The sequence below is a fragment of the Bos javanicus genome, chromosome 21 (genome assembly GCF_032452875.1).
Source record: "Bos javanicus breed banteng chromosome 21, ARS-OSU_banteng_1.0, whole genome shotgun sequence".
NCBI lineage: Eukaryota > Metazoa > Chordata > Mammalia > Artiodactyla > Bovidae > Bos > Bos javanicus.
Genome location: NC_083888.1, coordinates 3830951 through 3846993, shown reverse-complemented (window position 1 = coordinate 3846993; position 16043 = coordinate 3830951). Strand labels below are relative to the sequence as shown.

Genomic DNA, 16043 nt, shown 5'->3' with positions numbered 1-16043 from the left:
ACCATAAGCAAAAATAGAGGAAAAAAAATATCCTTTTTCTCTTGAGATTTCAAAATTAAGTTTGATGGTTCAAATAAACACCACAATACTCTCTGACGTGATTCTAGGTGAATACAGACAAAATGTTTAAGACAACTATATTTTCACTATTTTAGGATAAAGGAACATAGCTTTCATATGAACTGGTAAAATAAGAACAACAGTAAACTGTAATAAGTCATGTATATATAAAGTAATATCTACAGCAATAACTTAAAAGATGTACAAGAAGATACAAACAAAACAGTATAAATTAAAAAAAAAAAACGGAATCATAATAAATGTTCTGCTAACCCACATGGAGTCAGGAAAAGGAAAATAAAGAAACAGAAAACAGAGAGCAGAAAGCCAAAAAATCAAATAAAGTGGCAGACAAGCCTTCCAAAAAGTGTAAATTATGAGAATACACCAATTAAAAGATAGAGACTGGCAAAGTGAATTTAAAAATATGACCCAAACATACACCAACTACAAGAAATTCATTTTAACATGATGATTAAGCAAATGGAAATAACTCACTCCTACACATATATCATTCAAATATAATCAAAAGAAAGTAGGAGTGGCCATATAGATTTCAGGTAAAGTAGACTTTAAAATAAAGAAAATTACCACAGAGAGGAATATTATGCAATCATAAAGGGTTGATTCACCCAGAAGAGACTATAATCCTGAATGTGTGTGCACCAAAGAACAAGTGAGAAATACATGGAACAAAAAAGTACTGAAGTGAAAGTAGGAATAGTTAATTGCACAATTAGTTGGAGCCTTCAACACCTCTTGCTCAACAACTGATGTAGACAGAAAATCAGCAAACAATATAGAATTCACAACAGCATAGTCAACAGGATCTAATTACTACTTGTAGAGCATTCCACCAGGTAACTGCAAAATATACATGATTTTCAAGTGTTCAAAGAACAAATACCAAGATGAATCCTCTGGGTCATGAAATAAACTCCCATAGATGTAAGAAAGGTGAAATCATATAGAAGGCGTCCTCTGATTATAATGGAATTAAACTAGAAATCAATAACAGAACGATAACAGGAAAATCCCAAACTGTTTAAAAATTAAATAACCACATCTAAATAATCAAATGTTCATATAGAACATCTGAGAAAAAGTGACTCAACATAGCAATGACTACCATGAAATAAGGAGTTCCGAGGTGGGTAATGGAAATTGGGTCATTAAGGGCTCCTGGAGGAGGTGACCTGGAATCTGAGAAGTGAAAACAAGAAAGAACCGCCTGGTGCACGTCTAGGGGTAAGGAGCTGTTTCCCCAGGAGCATATCCTAGAGGGCAAAAGCCCTCACTTGCTTTCTCTCAGTTACAGGCAGGGAAATCATTCTGAAAGGACAAGTGTGTGTGCCCCACTGCCTCTCCAGCTTTCCCAAGCACACTGAAGTGCATCTTGAGTTTATTTACATATAGTATCTAAAGGCTTCTGAATAAATGTGGAAATAACCCCAAAGTATATCCATGGTTCTTACTTGTGAAAATAACTTACAGCTGCCAAATTTCAGAGGGCAGGCGTGGGCATCCATTGGGAAGTCTTCAAGTTGCATTGGGCACTCTGCAGAGATGGTCAAGCTGAAAAACAAGAGATGGGGACCTTTCAATGACTCGTCAACTCTATTTATTGGACACCATGTTCCAGAAAGGCATATTAAGTACTCCACTCATTATTTTAATTAAAGTCTTTTATGAAATTGTCTAAACTGTTGCATCAAATTACATAGGATTACATTGTAGGTGAATATTATTTAGAAATAAGGTTTAAATCAAATCTACTCAGGAGTTATGTGGCTTGATGTGTCTGTACATACATTACCACTTGTAAAGCAATTTGAGATGCCTTTAAAAATAATTTATTCTTTTATTCTCACGTCACTTACCAAGAGTAATCTAAAAAACTTCACTTGACCAGGCCTAAAATATATTTTTTCAGAAATATATTTATATATTCAAAATATATATTCAATATATTCAAAAATATAAAATATATTTTTTCAGAAATAAGCTCAAAAATATAAATGTGGAATAAATGCACAGTCCATATTTTGACCCCTGAACATTCATTGGAAGGACTGATGCTGAAGCTGAAGCTCCAATACTTTGGTCACCTGATGAGAAGAGTCAACTCATTGGAAAAGACCTCGATGCTGGGAAAGATTGAGTGCATGAGGAGAAGGGGGTGGCAGAGGATGAGATGGTTGGATGGCATCATCAACTCAATGGACATGAGTTTGAGCCAACTTGAGGAAATAGTGACAGACAGGGAAGTCTAGCGTGCTGCAGTCATGGGGTTGCAAAGAGTCGGACCCACTGAGTGACTGAACAACAGCAACAAGCTTTAACCAAAAGTTGGCTATAATTATCAGGTGTGGGGCTGCTACCATGAAACTTCAGAGTAAGTGAAATGCAACTTTCCTATTGTTTTTAACCCAAGTCTGGTCTTCCAGATAATAATCCCATCCACTACCACCGTCACTAATGACTGAAACAGCACTGGGCATAAGAGCTGCTGGTCTGTGCCAGGCACTGTGTTAAGTGCTTCACCTATATTAACACATCTATAGAATAGCATGATTTATTGCTATTACCATCCCAGTTTCAAGGTAAGAAAGTCAGACACAGATATTAAGGGATCCGGACAAGAATGCACAGACCCTAACGACAAGTCCTCCCACAGGTTCTGTGACCTGAGGGCTGGCTGTATTTGCAGAGCTGTCCCTGTGGTGCTTTTATTTTTTTTACAGAGCTACTAATTAGGTAGTAAATCTAAATTTCTTTAGGAGTTAATCTTCTGTTTCTCGATGTTTAATAATATTATTTAAAATGAAAAATAATTACCTAAAATGAAACCAAATTGCACAATTTTCAACTTTAAAATGGATGTTACAATTCTATTTTGTTATATTAAGTCTGGATCTTGCCTATGTGCCTGGGATGAGAGTCAAAATATACAATCATTTTTGTCTTTACTGCTTCCTTCTTTCAAGATAGATTAACCTTTTGCTCTTTAATTGGGCACATAATTCACACTTGACAATTCCAGATGGAGTGGTCAATGCATGTATTCTCTGAATGGAGCTAAAACATGTGTCAGTGGAAGGAAGGTGTGTGTCCATCACAGAGAGGAAATTTTCTGGTGGTCTGGGGGGACCACTCTCCCCCAAATGGGGTCAGTTCTAAGGGATGTGAGTGCAGGTGGGTGAGAATATACCATAAAAGTTTCACATTCAGGCAGGGAAATGATATTTAAAATTATATGCCACCTATGTTCATAGAAGAATATGGAAAATGCAGAAGAATTGTAAGTAAAAAAGTTACAAATACATATCATTTCACTTATAATTTCACCTCATGCATGTTGTCCAGATTTTTTCACAGGTACATATGTTCTCATTTCATTCTTCTTGGTTTATAAAATTCAGTCTTTTGGTTACCCAACATTAGAGTAGAGGTATTCCCCAAATCATTAAAATCTCTACAGAATCATGACTTTGAAAGGTGCAATATTTAACTGTAGCATGCAGATGTGTAAGTATGTGCAGGATATAGATATATATCTGTATATGTGTGGACATCTTCAAGCATAAACTATATAAAATGGAGTATTATTAGAGATGACGAAATAAGTAAGGTAAAGGAATATTTATTTAGTAGAACTAAGAAAACAGGACTTAAAAACCACAGCCTGTGAGGAGGACATTCAGCCAACATAAAAGAAAACAGTGTTACTCTATTCAGTTGTTAGTAAACTTAAGCCATTTGTTAAAAGAGATAGTGGGACAGAAAAACTTAAGTGAGTCAAATATGTTCTGGAGAATAAAATCACAATGACCCAGTAAATCTAGAATTTTCTTGAGAAACAAATTTATAGTAGGGAAATAGAAGGCATATACAAAGCTACAGTGCCACGTACAATGCAGTAACTGTGAAAATAAGCACATGAAGAAACGGTCGTATGGAAGCACAGAGAATGCTGATGACCAGGAAAGTCTGTCTCACACGCAGCCTCGGTTCCAACAGCTGATGGCCCTGGTGTAAGGAACATGCTGGGCTCAGCCCGTGGGAACGCGGCAGGGCAGTGAGTGGGGTGCTTCAGGTGCAACCGACTGGCATAGCCCTGCTGCAGGGCTCGCAGACCCCAACCAGCAGACCCAGCGCTGCAGACGTCACGTTGCCCCCACCCAGCTCAGCAACTACTGGCTGCACTCCCACCACGGAGTAACATAGAGAGGGTCCTTCCGTGGCAGAATCTCCTCTCGAGACACTAGCATGGCTGGAGCTCACACAACTGGGCTTCTGTCCCTTGGAAAACACCCCTCGGCCCACTGGGTCTGGAGGCTGCCCTGGAGCCACATGTGTTGGCCGGGTTCTTGACAATGTGGTGAGTCATGGTTAACTCCTCTGCCTTTTGCTTGGAGCTGGTTCTCTGCTTCAGTGTCCATGGCCATGGTGGGCACCTGCATTCCTGCTGTTTATCAGAGAAGACCCCCGCAGGGAGACTTGGCCTCCCACCTTTATCACTCTGCCCACTCCTGACTTTTTGTCCATTTCTTCACATACTCCTTCTTCTTGGCTAACAGCGTGTGTCTATAAGAGAGGTGAGGAGCCATCCCTTCTGTAACTGTGGTTTTGGCATCTCATGTCTTGCTTTATTCTGGCTGTTTGGCCCTGAGATCTAGCCCAAGACTGCTGCACTGACAGTTTACAATGGCAAGGAATGTATACCAAAGAGTCTGCTTTTGGCATACAGCAGGAGAAAAGTGTGGGTAGAGACAGGTAGGAAGAATTTAAGTGGATCTAAAAATAAAACTCTTTTGAAGAAAAAACATAAAACATAGTAAAACATAAAAAGAAGTAAAAACATAAAAAAGATTCTACAATTACCATCTCGATAAGTGTTATCATTAGAGCCTCTGAGATTGTTTCCCCAATTTAATAGATTTCCTTAGAATTAGAATTCCAAACATCAAAAAAATATACTTCATTTATGGTAGCATCTCTCCTCTAAGGAATCAATGTAGATAAATTTCCCAATAGCAAATGTTTCAACCTTAGTAAGAGAACATTAAAAATTTTGATCTCTTTGAACATTTTTTAAAAAGGCTTTTATAGTATTCAAACAACGTCTCTAGATAAGAGAGACCCTTCCATTCATGGGATCCTTAAAATGTAGTGTCCCTTAATGTATAATCAACCTCCTTCACACAAAATTGAGATCAAAGCACTCCATAGAATATGGACTGTCATAGCAAAGGAGCTAGCCAGGGCATCTCATAGAAACACTTTTCTTAAAAGGTTAATGAATGTCTTTATGGAAAAACTTCAGTGAATTATTGGTAGATCCAAGGATATGGTTTTCTTCCCCAAAGGTTATATTTCTGTTTTACTTCCAATTTCTAAAGACATTTAAGCAGTAACTTATTGGAATGTAAGATCCATTTTTAATATCTTAATTTTAGGGCCGGGAAAAGGGCATTTTGTGACTTAAGCTGTTTGCTTCAACTTGGATGTAAACTCCCTAGAGAGCTCTTTGCTTGCACAGGGGCAGCCCACAGTGCAGCATGCTTTAAGATGTTAAAATAGCCAAATTCTAGAGTAGCTTTGCCATTAAAGAATTGTGAGACCTTTGTAAACTGCCTAACCTCTCTGATCCAGCTTATCCAAATGGAAAAGAAAATAGTAACAGCTGCTTTATCCTCTGGGAAAAAAAAAACAAAAGTTAATAGGCGTGAATAGAGATTTCTATTTCTACCCAATATGCTCTTCAGAGCCAAGCCTTCTTCATTTACATGAAAATACTGCGTGGATACAATAGGTGTTGTGGCAGACAGAATAATGGTCCTGCAAAGATGTCCATGTCCTAATCCCCCAAACCTCATGACTTGTAAATATGTTACCTTAAATAGCAGAAGGGCTTTGAGGATGTGATTAAGTGAAGGCCTCTGGGAGATGGGAGATTATCTTGGATTATCCAGATGGGCCCAGCAGAATCGTACAGGCAGGAGTGTCAGTCAGAAGCCATGCAGTGGGAGATTGGTTCAAGCCAGCAGAGGAGAAGGGTGCGTACTCACCTCCTCCCGTGAGAGCACTGAAATCACCACTAACCACTAACCACTCGTCGACAAGGGGTGCTGGAACCCACCGAAAGAGATACCCCACGCCCAAAGACAAAGCCGCAACAAGAGAGTAGGAGGTGCGCAACCATAACAAAGTCCAATTCCATAACCGCCGGGTGGGCGGCCCACAGACTGGAGGACAATTACACCACAGAGGTTCTCCCACTGTTGTGAAGGTACTGAGCCCCAGGTCCGACTCCCAGCCTGGGGATCTGGCAAAAGGATTAGAAATCCCCAGGGAATCTGATGTTAAAGGCCAGCAGGATCTGAGTGCAGATTTCCACAGGGCTGGGGAAACAGATTCCATTCTTGGAGGACAGACACAAAATCTTGTGCACCAGGACCCAGGGGATAGGAGCAGTGACCCCACAGGAGATGGAACCAAACCTGGCTGCTGGTGCTGGAGCATCCCTTGCAGAGGCATGGTTGGCAGAGCCCCCTTAGGGGACAAGGGCACTGGCAGCAGCGGTTCCAGATGTACCTGTAGGCATGAGCCCTCACGGAGCTTGTCACCATTGCCCCTACAATAAAGCCTGCTGAGTCCAGGGCTGGGTTGCCTTAGATCAATTCAAACCCATCAGTAAACAACTATATTAAAATTGTACTAAGCAAAGTCCTGCCCCCCAGATAGAACCAGTGCTATCCATGGTCAGTCTGTCCCATCAGGAGCTTCATTCACCAGAGGGCAGATAGCAGAATCAAGGCCAAATTACTAGAACCTTCAGAACGAAAACCACAATCACAGAAAGTTAATCAAAATGACAAGGCAGAGGATTATGTCCCAGATGAAGGAACAAGAGAACACTTCAACTAGATGAACTAAATGAAGCAGAGGTAGGCAACCTTCCAGAAAAAGAATTCAGAATAAGAATAGTGCAAATAATCCAGGATCTCAGAAAAAGAATGGAGGCAATAGAGGCAAAGATTGAAAAGATGCAAGAAATGTTTACCAAAGACCTAGAAGAACTAAAGAATAAACAGAGATGAAAAATACAATATAATACCTGAAATGAAAAATGCACAAGAAGGAATCAATAGCAGAATAACTGAGGCAGAAGAATGGATAGGTGACCGGGAAGACAGAATGGTGGAAATCACTGCCACAGAAGAGAAGGAACAAAAATAATGAAAAGAAATGAAGACAGCCTAACAGGCCTCTGGAACAATATTAAACAAACCAACATTTGCATTCTAGGGGGTCCCAGAAGGAGAAGAGAAAAAGGACCTGATAAAATATTTGCTCACATGCTAGTAAAGTAATGCTCAAAATTCTCCAAGCCAGACTTCAGCAACACGTGAACTGTGAACTTCCTGATGTTCAAGCTGGTTTTAGAAAAGGCAGAGGAACCAGAGATCAAATTGCCAACATCCGCTGGATCATGAAAAAAGCAAGAGAGTTCCAGAAAAACATCTATTTCTGCTTTATTGACTATGCCAAAGCTTTTGACTGTGTGGATCACAATAAACTGTGGAAAATTCTTCAAGAGATGGGAATACCAGAACACCTGACCTGACTCTTGAGAAATCTGTATGCAGGTCAGGAAGCAACAGTTAGAACTGGACATGGAACAACAGACTGGTTCCAAATAGGAAAATGAGTACGTCAAGGCTGTGTACTGTCACCCTGTTTATTTAACTTATATGCAGAGTACATCATGAGAAACGCTGGACTGGAAGAAGCACAAGCTGGAATCAAGATTGCCAGGAGAAATATCAATAACCTCAGATATGCAGATGACACCATGCTTATGGCAAAAAGTGAAAAAGAACTTAAAAGCCTCTTGATGAAAGTGAAAGTGGAGAGTGAAAAAGTTGGTTTAAAGCTCAACATTCAGAAAACGAAGATCATGGCATCCGGTTCCATCACTTCATGGGAAATAGATGGGGAAACAGTGGAAACAGTGTCAGACTTTATTTTTCTGGGCTCCAAAATCACTGCAGATGGTGACTGCAGCCATGAAATTAAAAGATGCTTACTCCTTGGAAGGAAAGTTATTACCAACCTAGATAGCATATTCAAAAGCAGAGACATTACTTTGCCAACAAAGGTCCGGCTAGTCAAGGCTATGGTTTTTCCTGTGGTCATGTATGGATGTGAGAGTTGGACTGTGAAGAAGGCTGAGCGCCAAAGAATTGAGGCTTTTGAACTGTGATGTTGGAGAAGACTCTTGAGAGTCCCTTGGACTGCAAGGAGATCCAACCAGTCCATTCTGAAGGAGATCAGCCCTGGGATTTCTTTGGAAGGAATGATGCTAAAGCTGAAACTCCAGTACTTTGGCCACCTCATGCGAAGAGTTGACTCATTGGAAAAGACTCTGATGCTGGGAGGGATTGGGGGTAGGAGGAGAAGGGGATGACAGAGGATGAGATGGCTGGATGGCATCACTGACTCGATGGACGTGAGACTGAGTGAACTCCAGGAGTTGGTGATGGACAGGGAGGCCTGGCGTGCTGCGATTCATGGGGTCGCAAAGAGTCGGACACGACAGAACGACTGAACTGAACTCAAAATATTTGATGAGATAATAGCTGAAACCTTGTTTAACACGGAAAAGGAAACAGCCAGCCAGGTCTAGGAAGTGCAGAATCCCAGGCAGGATAAACCCAGGGGGGACACGCTGAGACACATAGTAAGCAAACTGACAAAAATTAAAGACAAAGATAAAAATAGAAAAAACAACTGCAGAGGAAGGAATATTCCCAAACTTATTCTATGAGGCCACCATCACCCATACCAAAAACAAAGATACCTAAAAAATTATAGGCCAATATCACTGATGAACATAGATGCAAAAATTGTCAATAAAATAGTAGCAATCCAAATCTAGCAATACATTAAAAGAACATAAAGGGAACATACCTCAACTCATAAAGGCCATACAAACCTACAACTAACATCACACTCTCTGGTGCAAAGCTGAAAGCATTTCCTCTAAGATTAGGAACAAGAAAGGAAGTCCACTCTTGCCGCTTTTATTCAACACAGTTTTGGAAGTCCTAGCTACGGGAATCAGAGAAGAAAAAGAAGTAAAGGGAATCCAAATTGGAAAAGAAGTTAAACTATCATTGTTTGCAGATGACAGGCTTCCCAGGTGGCGCCAGTGGTAAAGAACCCACCTGCCAATGCAGAAAACATGAGACATGGGTTCAATCCCTGCGTTGGGAGGAGGAAATGGCAACCCACTCCAGTATTCTTGCCTAGAGAATCCTATGGACTGAGGACCCCGGCAGGCTACAGTCCATGGGGTCTCAAAGAGTCAGATATGACAGGATCAACACAGCACACATGATACTATACACAGAAAATCCTAAAGATGCTCTGAGAAAATGACCAGAACTCATCAATGAATATGGTGAACTGCAAGTTACAAAATTAACACAGAGAAATCTGCTGCATTTCTATACACTAACAAGAAAAGACCAGAAGGAGAAATTCAAGAAACAGTTACATTTACCATCACATAGGAAAGAATAAAATAGTAGGAATAAACCTACCTAAGGAGACAAAAGACCTGTACTCTGAAAACTACAAGAAATTGAAGAAGACTCAAACAGATGGAAAGATACACTGTGTACTTGGAATGGAAGAATCAATATTGTCAAAATGACTATACTAGCCTAAGCAATCTACATATTCAATGCAATCCTTATCAAACTACCAATGGCAATTTTTTAACAGAATTAGGGAAAAAAACTGTATGGAGAGACAATAGACCCTGAGTATCTAAAGCAATCTTGAAAAAGAAAAACAGAAGTGGCAGAATCAGAATGGCTCTCTGACTTCAGATTATACCACAAAGATATAGTTATCCAAACAGTATACTACTGGAACAAAAATAGAAATATAGATCAAGGGAATAGGGTAGAAAGCCCAGAAATAAAGCCATGCATCTAAGGTCAATTAAGCTCTGAAAAGGAGGCAAGACTACACAATGTTGGAATGACTGTCTCTTCATCAAATGGTGCTGTGAAAACTGGACAGCTGTATGTAAAAAACAAAATCATATCCTTCTCTAACACCACACACAAAAGTAAGCTCAAAATGTTTAAAGACCGAAAAGACCTAAATGTGAAACCAGACGCTCTAAAACTCCTAGAGGAAAACATAGGAAGAATACTCTGACATAAATCACAGCAATATCTTTTCAAATGTCTCCCATAATAACAGAAATTAAAACAAACATAAATGGGACCTCAAAAACCTCAAAAGCTTTTGCACAACAAAGAAAACAACAACCAAAACAAAAAGACAACCACAGACTGGGTAAAAAGATTTGCAGATAATTTGACTGACAAGGGATTAGTCTCCAAAATCTACAAACAGCTCATGAAGCAAGCCAATCAAAAAATGGTCAGAAGATCTAAAAAGATCTTTCTCCAAAGAAGACATACAGATGGCCAAGAGGCACATGAAAAAGTGTTCAACATCACTAATAATTAGAGAAATGCAAATCAAAACTACAATGAGATAGCAACTCACACCAGTCAAAAGGGCTATCATCAAAAAATCCACAGCCAATAAATGCTGGAGAAGGGAACCCTGCTACACTGTCAGTGGGAATGGAGCTGGTACAGACACTATGGAGAACAATATGGAAGTTCTTTAAAAAACTAAAAATAGAGCTATCATATGACCCTGAAATCTCACTCTTGGGCATATATCCAGAGGAGAAAAACTGGTCTGAAAGGATACATGCACCACAATATTTATTGCAGCACTGTTTACAATAGCCAAGACATGAAAGGAACCTAAATGTCCATCAACAGAGGAATGGATAAAGAAGATGTGGTACATATATACAATGTAATATTACTTAATATTACTCAGCCATCAAAAAAGAATGAAATAATGCCATTTCCAGCAACATGGATGGATGCAGAGACTGCATACGCGGTGAAATAAGACAAAGCAGAAACATCATATGACATTGCTTTTATGTGGAACCTAAAAAGGCATGATAGAAATTAACTTATTTATAAAACAGACTCACAGATTTAGAGAACGAACTTATGGTTGCCAGGGGGAAAAGGTTGGGGGGAAGGGAAAGTTGGGGAGTTTGGATGTGCAGGTACACTCTGCTGCATTTAAAATGGATAATCAACAAGGATCTACTTACCGTACAGCAGAGTACTTACTGTACTCTGTTCAATGTTATGTGGCATCCTGGATGGGAGCAGAATTTGGGGGAGAACGGACACATTTATATGGATGGCTGAATCCCTTTGGTGTCCATTTGAAACTGTAACAACATTGTTAATCCGTTACACTCCAATACAAAATAAAAAGTTTGTTTTTGTTTTTTTTTTTTTTAAAGAAGGTAGCAGAAGGGAAAGTCAGAGTGATTCAAAACATAAGACAATGTCATCATTGCTGGTTCAAAGATAAAGGGAAACATGATGAGGAATGTAAGTGACCTGAAGGAGCTGAGAGAGGAATCCAGCTGACAGCAAGAATACATCCTCAACACTGCGACCACAATAAACTGAATTCTGCCAACAACCTTACACTGCTGATCCTGTTCGTGATGCCCACTGTCTTGCTGTTTACACTGTTTGCTGAAGGCAGGTAGACAAGGCGCCATCTAAGAGGCTGGAAGGAAACTCGAGGAGCCACAGGAACGGCGTGTTGCAGCAGTAATGCCGCTGTTTTCTAGGTGGAGCTCACATGTGCCAATAGCACAGAGTGGCTCGTGAGCAAGCGAGTACCTCGTGACGTGCATGCGTGGTGCTATAAATGATCTCAGCTGTTACCTAGTCATCATTTACAAAACGTGGGGTGAGAGAGCAGAACATGCCATCCTGGCCAATTTGCTCTCTCCCCACAAACCCAAGTGAGCTGGGAACAGATTCTCCCCCACAGTCTCTGGCTAACAGGCCAGATCATCAAACATCTTGATTTCAGCTCTGGGAGACCCAAAACAGAGGAACTAGATTTCTGACCTACAGAACCACAAGATAGTAAATTTGTGCTGTTTTAGGCCACTAAGCATGTGGTCAGGAGAAGGCAATGGCACCCCACTCCAGTACTCTTGCCTGGAAAATCCCATGGATGGAGGAGCCTGGTAGGCTGCAGTCCATGGGGTCGCTAGGTGTCGGACACGACTGAGCGACTTCCCTTTCACTTTTCACTTTTATGCTTTGGAGAAGGAAATGGCAACCCACTCCAGTGTTCTTGCCTGGAGAATCCCAGGGACAGGGGAGCCTGGTGGGCTGCCATCTATGGGGTCGCATAGAGTCGGACAGAACTGACTTAGCAGCAGCAGCAGCAGCAAGCATGTGGTCATTTGTTATTATATTACAGCGAAAGAAAAGTATTGCACCAGATAACCAATCCAGACTTTCCTTCTACTCCAAGACCCATCAGAATCCAGGCCTACTTGACTAAGCCCAGCTAGTTTCCCTCTGCTCACAAACACTGGCTTTTGATATCTGCCAGGTCAGGCTCAGCTCTGTACACAGAGGTTTTATTTTTTGAAGTAGAAAAAAAAAAAAAAAAAAAAAACCAGTAGATGATGACAGCATAGTATGAACTCAGAGAGCATGTGGTGTGTGCAGATCTGTGCTGTCCAGATCCCCCTCAAGGAAGGCCTTCTTCTGCCCCGCTGCAGGGGTACAGTCAGCGGACAGCCCCTGCTGTCAGCTCTTGGAGGATCCACTTGAGCTGCAGGGAGCCAACTTCCTCAAGGCCACATTCTTCCCAAGGAAGTTTGTGTCTGTGACTAAGCAGAGGAGTGGACAGAGAGAGGCTCGGCCATTTGGGCTCAACGTGGGCCACTCTGAATGTTCATGAGGCTGGCTGACTCCCTATCAGGCTCATGTTGCAGTTTGACTTCTTGTGCCCAAACCTGCTCCTTGCTTTCTTCATAGGTTAATTCCTAATAAACAACTTGAAACTTGCTCCCCTCCAAAAGAAGTGATGTGATGACAAAAGCAGAATTTAATGGGACTGCCGTCATGAACCCTAGGGATGCAGGTGGTTTCTTGAAGCTGGAAGAGGCAAGGAAAGGCTTCTCCCCTAGAGAATCCAGAAGGAATACAGGCCTGCTGCCTGCAACTTGATTTCAGCCTAACACCTTTTTTAGCCTCTTTTTGGACTTTTGATCCAAAGAACTGTAAGATAAATTGTGTTTTAGCCAATAAATTTGTGATAATTTGTTACAACATCAATAGGAAAATAATACAAAATCTGCTACCTAGAAGTGGGATGCTACTGTAACATACCTAAAAAATGTGGAAACGATTTGGAACTGGACAATAGGAAGTAGCTGTAAGAATTCTGAGATTAACACAGAAAACACTTGGACTACACTGGACAGACTAGTACTTGAAATGTGAATGTTGATGGTTCTGTAATGAGAATTTGTAGTGAGAAGAAAGGTAGTTAAAACCTATATTAATAAACACACTGTTCCTAGCAATATGAACATTCAGTTCAGTTCAGTTCAGTCGCTCGGTCATGTCCAACTCTTTGCGACCCCATGAATCGCAGCACTCCAGGCCTCCCTGTCCATCACCAACTCCTGGAGTTCACTCAGACTCACGTCCATTGAGTCTGTGATGCCACCCAGCCATCTCATCCTCTGTCATCCCCTTCTCCTCCTGCCCCCAATCCCTCCCAGCATCAGAGTCTTTTCCAATGAGTCAACTCTTCGCATGAGGTGGCCAAAGTACTGGAGTTTCAGCTTTAGTATCATTCCTTCCAACGAAATCCCAGGGCTGATCTCCTTCAGAATGGACTGGTCGGATCTCCTTGCAGTCCAAGGGACTCTCAAGAGTCTTCTCCAACACCACAGTTCAAAAGCATCAATTCTTTGGTGCTCAGCTTTCTTCACAGTCCAACTCTCACATCCATACATGAACATTAAAGGCCCTAATAATGAGGGCTCAGAAGGAAATTAGGAAACTGGAAATTGGAGGACAGAAGACTCTCGCTATACAGCGACAGAGGCTCATGTGGAAAGCAGAACTTATAAAAGATGATAGTAAGCTAAACAATGCCCCTTAAAGATATCAGGTCCTAATTCTGGGAAGTTGAAACATTACCTTATATGGAAAAAGGGTCTTTGCAGATGTGATTAAGTTAAGGGTCTTGAGATGGGGAGACTGACAAGATGGGCACTAAATGCATCATAAAGACACTTATAAGGGAAAGGCAAAGGAGACTGCAGAGACAAAAGAAATGGGATGGGATGAAAGCACGGCTATTGGAAGATGCTGTGCTGCTGGCTTTGAAGATGCAGGAAGGTGTCCTGATCCAAGGAATGCAGGTATGCAGCTCTGGAGACTGGAAAAGGCAAGTAAACAGACTCTGGCCTACAGCATCCGGAGCCCTGCCAAAGCCTTGATTTTGCCCCAGTGACACAGATTTCAGACTCATGGTCTCCAGAAATCTAACAGAATAAATGTGTGTTGTTTTAAGTCCTCAAGTGTGTGGTAAAATTTTTATAGTAGCTACAGGAAACTGATACAATAATGAAATTAGACCCTTAGATGAGGAGAGTGCAAGCAAAGTGTCGTGGCCTCTTCCTATTGCTTACAGCAAAATGTGAGATGAAATAGATTAAGGTAAGAACTGCCAATGAAAAAGGGACCAGGACTTGATTTAGGAAAATTCTCAGTTTATCCAGGTTACAAAAGACATTATAATTAGGCGATTCATTGTGAGGAAAACAAATGCTTAAGAGGAAGCCAAGGGTGTGGTTGGACAACCTTCTGCTACTGCTTCAGACTCTTTGAGGAAATGAGTTGTGTGATTCATGGATTGTCTCAGCCATGTTAACAAAAGCCAGGAATAAGGAATGAATTATTCATGAAAGATATATGGAGGAGGTCTAGTGGTGTAAATTCTTGAGACATATGCAGGAGACCTACATGATTCTTAAAAATTTTACCAGCAGAAACACTGTCAGCTTAGACTGAAAAGGACGGACAGAAGCCAAAATGAAAGAAGGCTGTTCGAACCCCAACATTCTACATGCAGGAAATAGGTAGGGAAAAACCACTCAACTGGAAACATGTGTTATCCATAATGAAAAAGAAAGGATGACTCCAAGGATAGAACTTTAGTCACAGGTGATTAGTCCCAGGCCTTGAAATCGACTGCTGTTTGCCTACCTGGATTTAGAAATTTGGGTGGAACACTGCTTCCTTTTGTCCTATTAGATTCTTTGCTTTCAAATGGCAATATCTTTAACTGTTATCCTATGCTTGTCCCACCACTGTATTCTTTGGGTAATAACTTGTGGGCTGAAGCTGAAGCTCCAATACTTTGTCCACCTGATGCAGTAGAGCCAATTCATTGGAAAAGACCCTGATGCTGGTTAAGGTTGAAGGCAGGAGAAGGGGGTGACAGAGGATGAGATGGTTAGAAATTAGATAGCATCACCGACTCAGTGGACACGACTCTGAGCAAACTCTGGGAGACAATGAAGGACAGGGGAGCCTGGTGTGCTGCAGTCCATGAGGTCACAAAGAATCAGACATGACTTAGCAACTGAGGACAATAAACAACAAATTTGTTTCTTGAGCTCCACAAATTCACAGATAAAAAGAACTGTGCCTCAGGGAAGATCATATAGCTGATTTAGATGATTCAGGCCTGGAACTTTGGAGCTGATAAAATTTAGTTGAGATTATGGACTTTAATTTGCTTCTGTAATAATTTAAGACTTGGGGATACTGGAATGAGATTAATATTTTTTTCATGTGTGACAGACATGAATTCGGGGGCAGAACATAAACTGCGGTAGGCAAAACAATGATTTTGCCAAAGATGTTCATGTCCTAATCCTTCCTCTTCCTACTTATGAACACAAAACCTACCATGGCAAAAGGGACTTTTTAGATGACATTAAATTAAGGATTTGG

At 40.9% G+C, this 16043-nt stretch overlaps 1 protein-coding gene across 4 annotated transcripts in view; it reads right to left on the bottom strand.

Annotated features, from left to right (window-relative positions):
- GABRA5 (gamma-aminobutyric acid type A receptor subunit alpha5) overlaps positions 1 to 16043 on the bottom strand; it is a 94273-nt gene that overhangs the window by 28817 nt on the left and 49413 nt on the right. For all 4 annotated transcript variants that reach the window (XM_061394208.1, XM_061394207.1, XM_061394210.1 and 1 more), the window contains one exon: positions 1553 to 1635. In XM_061394208.1, the coding sequence (XP_061250192.1) occupies positions 1553 to 1635 (83 nt within the window). The remainder of the gene's footprint in view (positions 1 to 1552; positions 1636 to 16043) is intronic.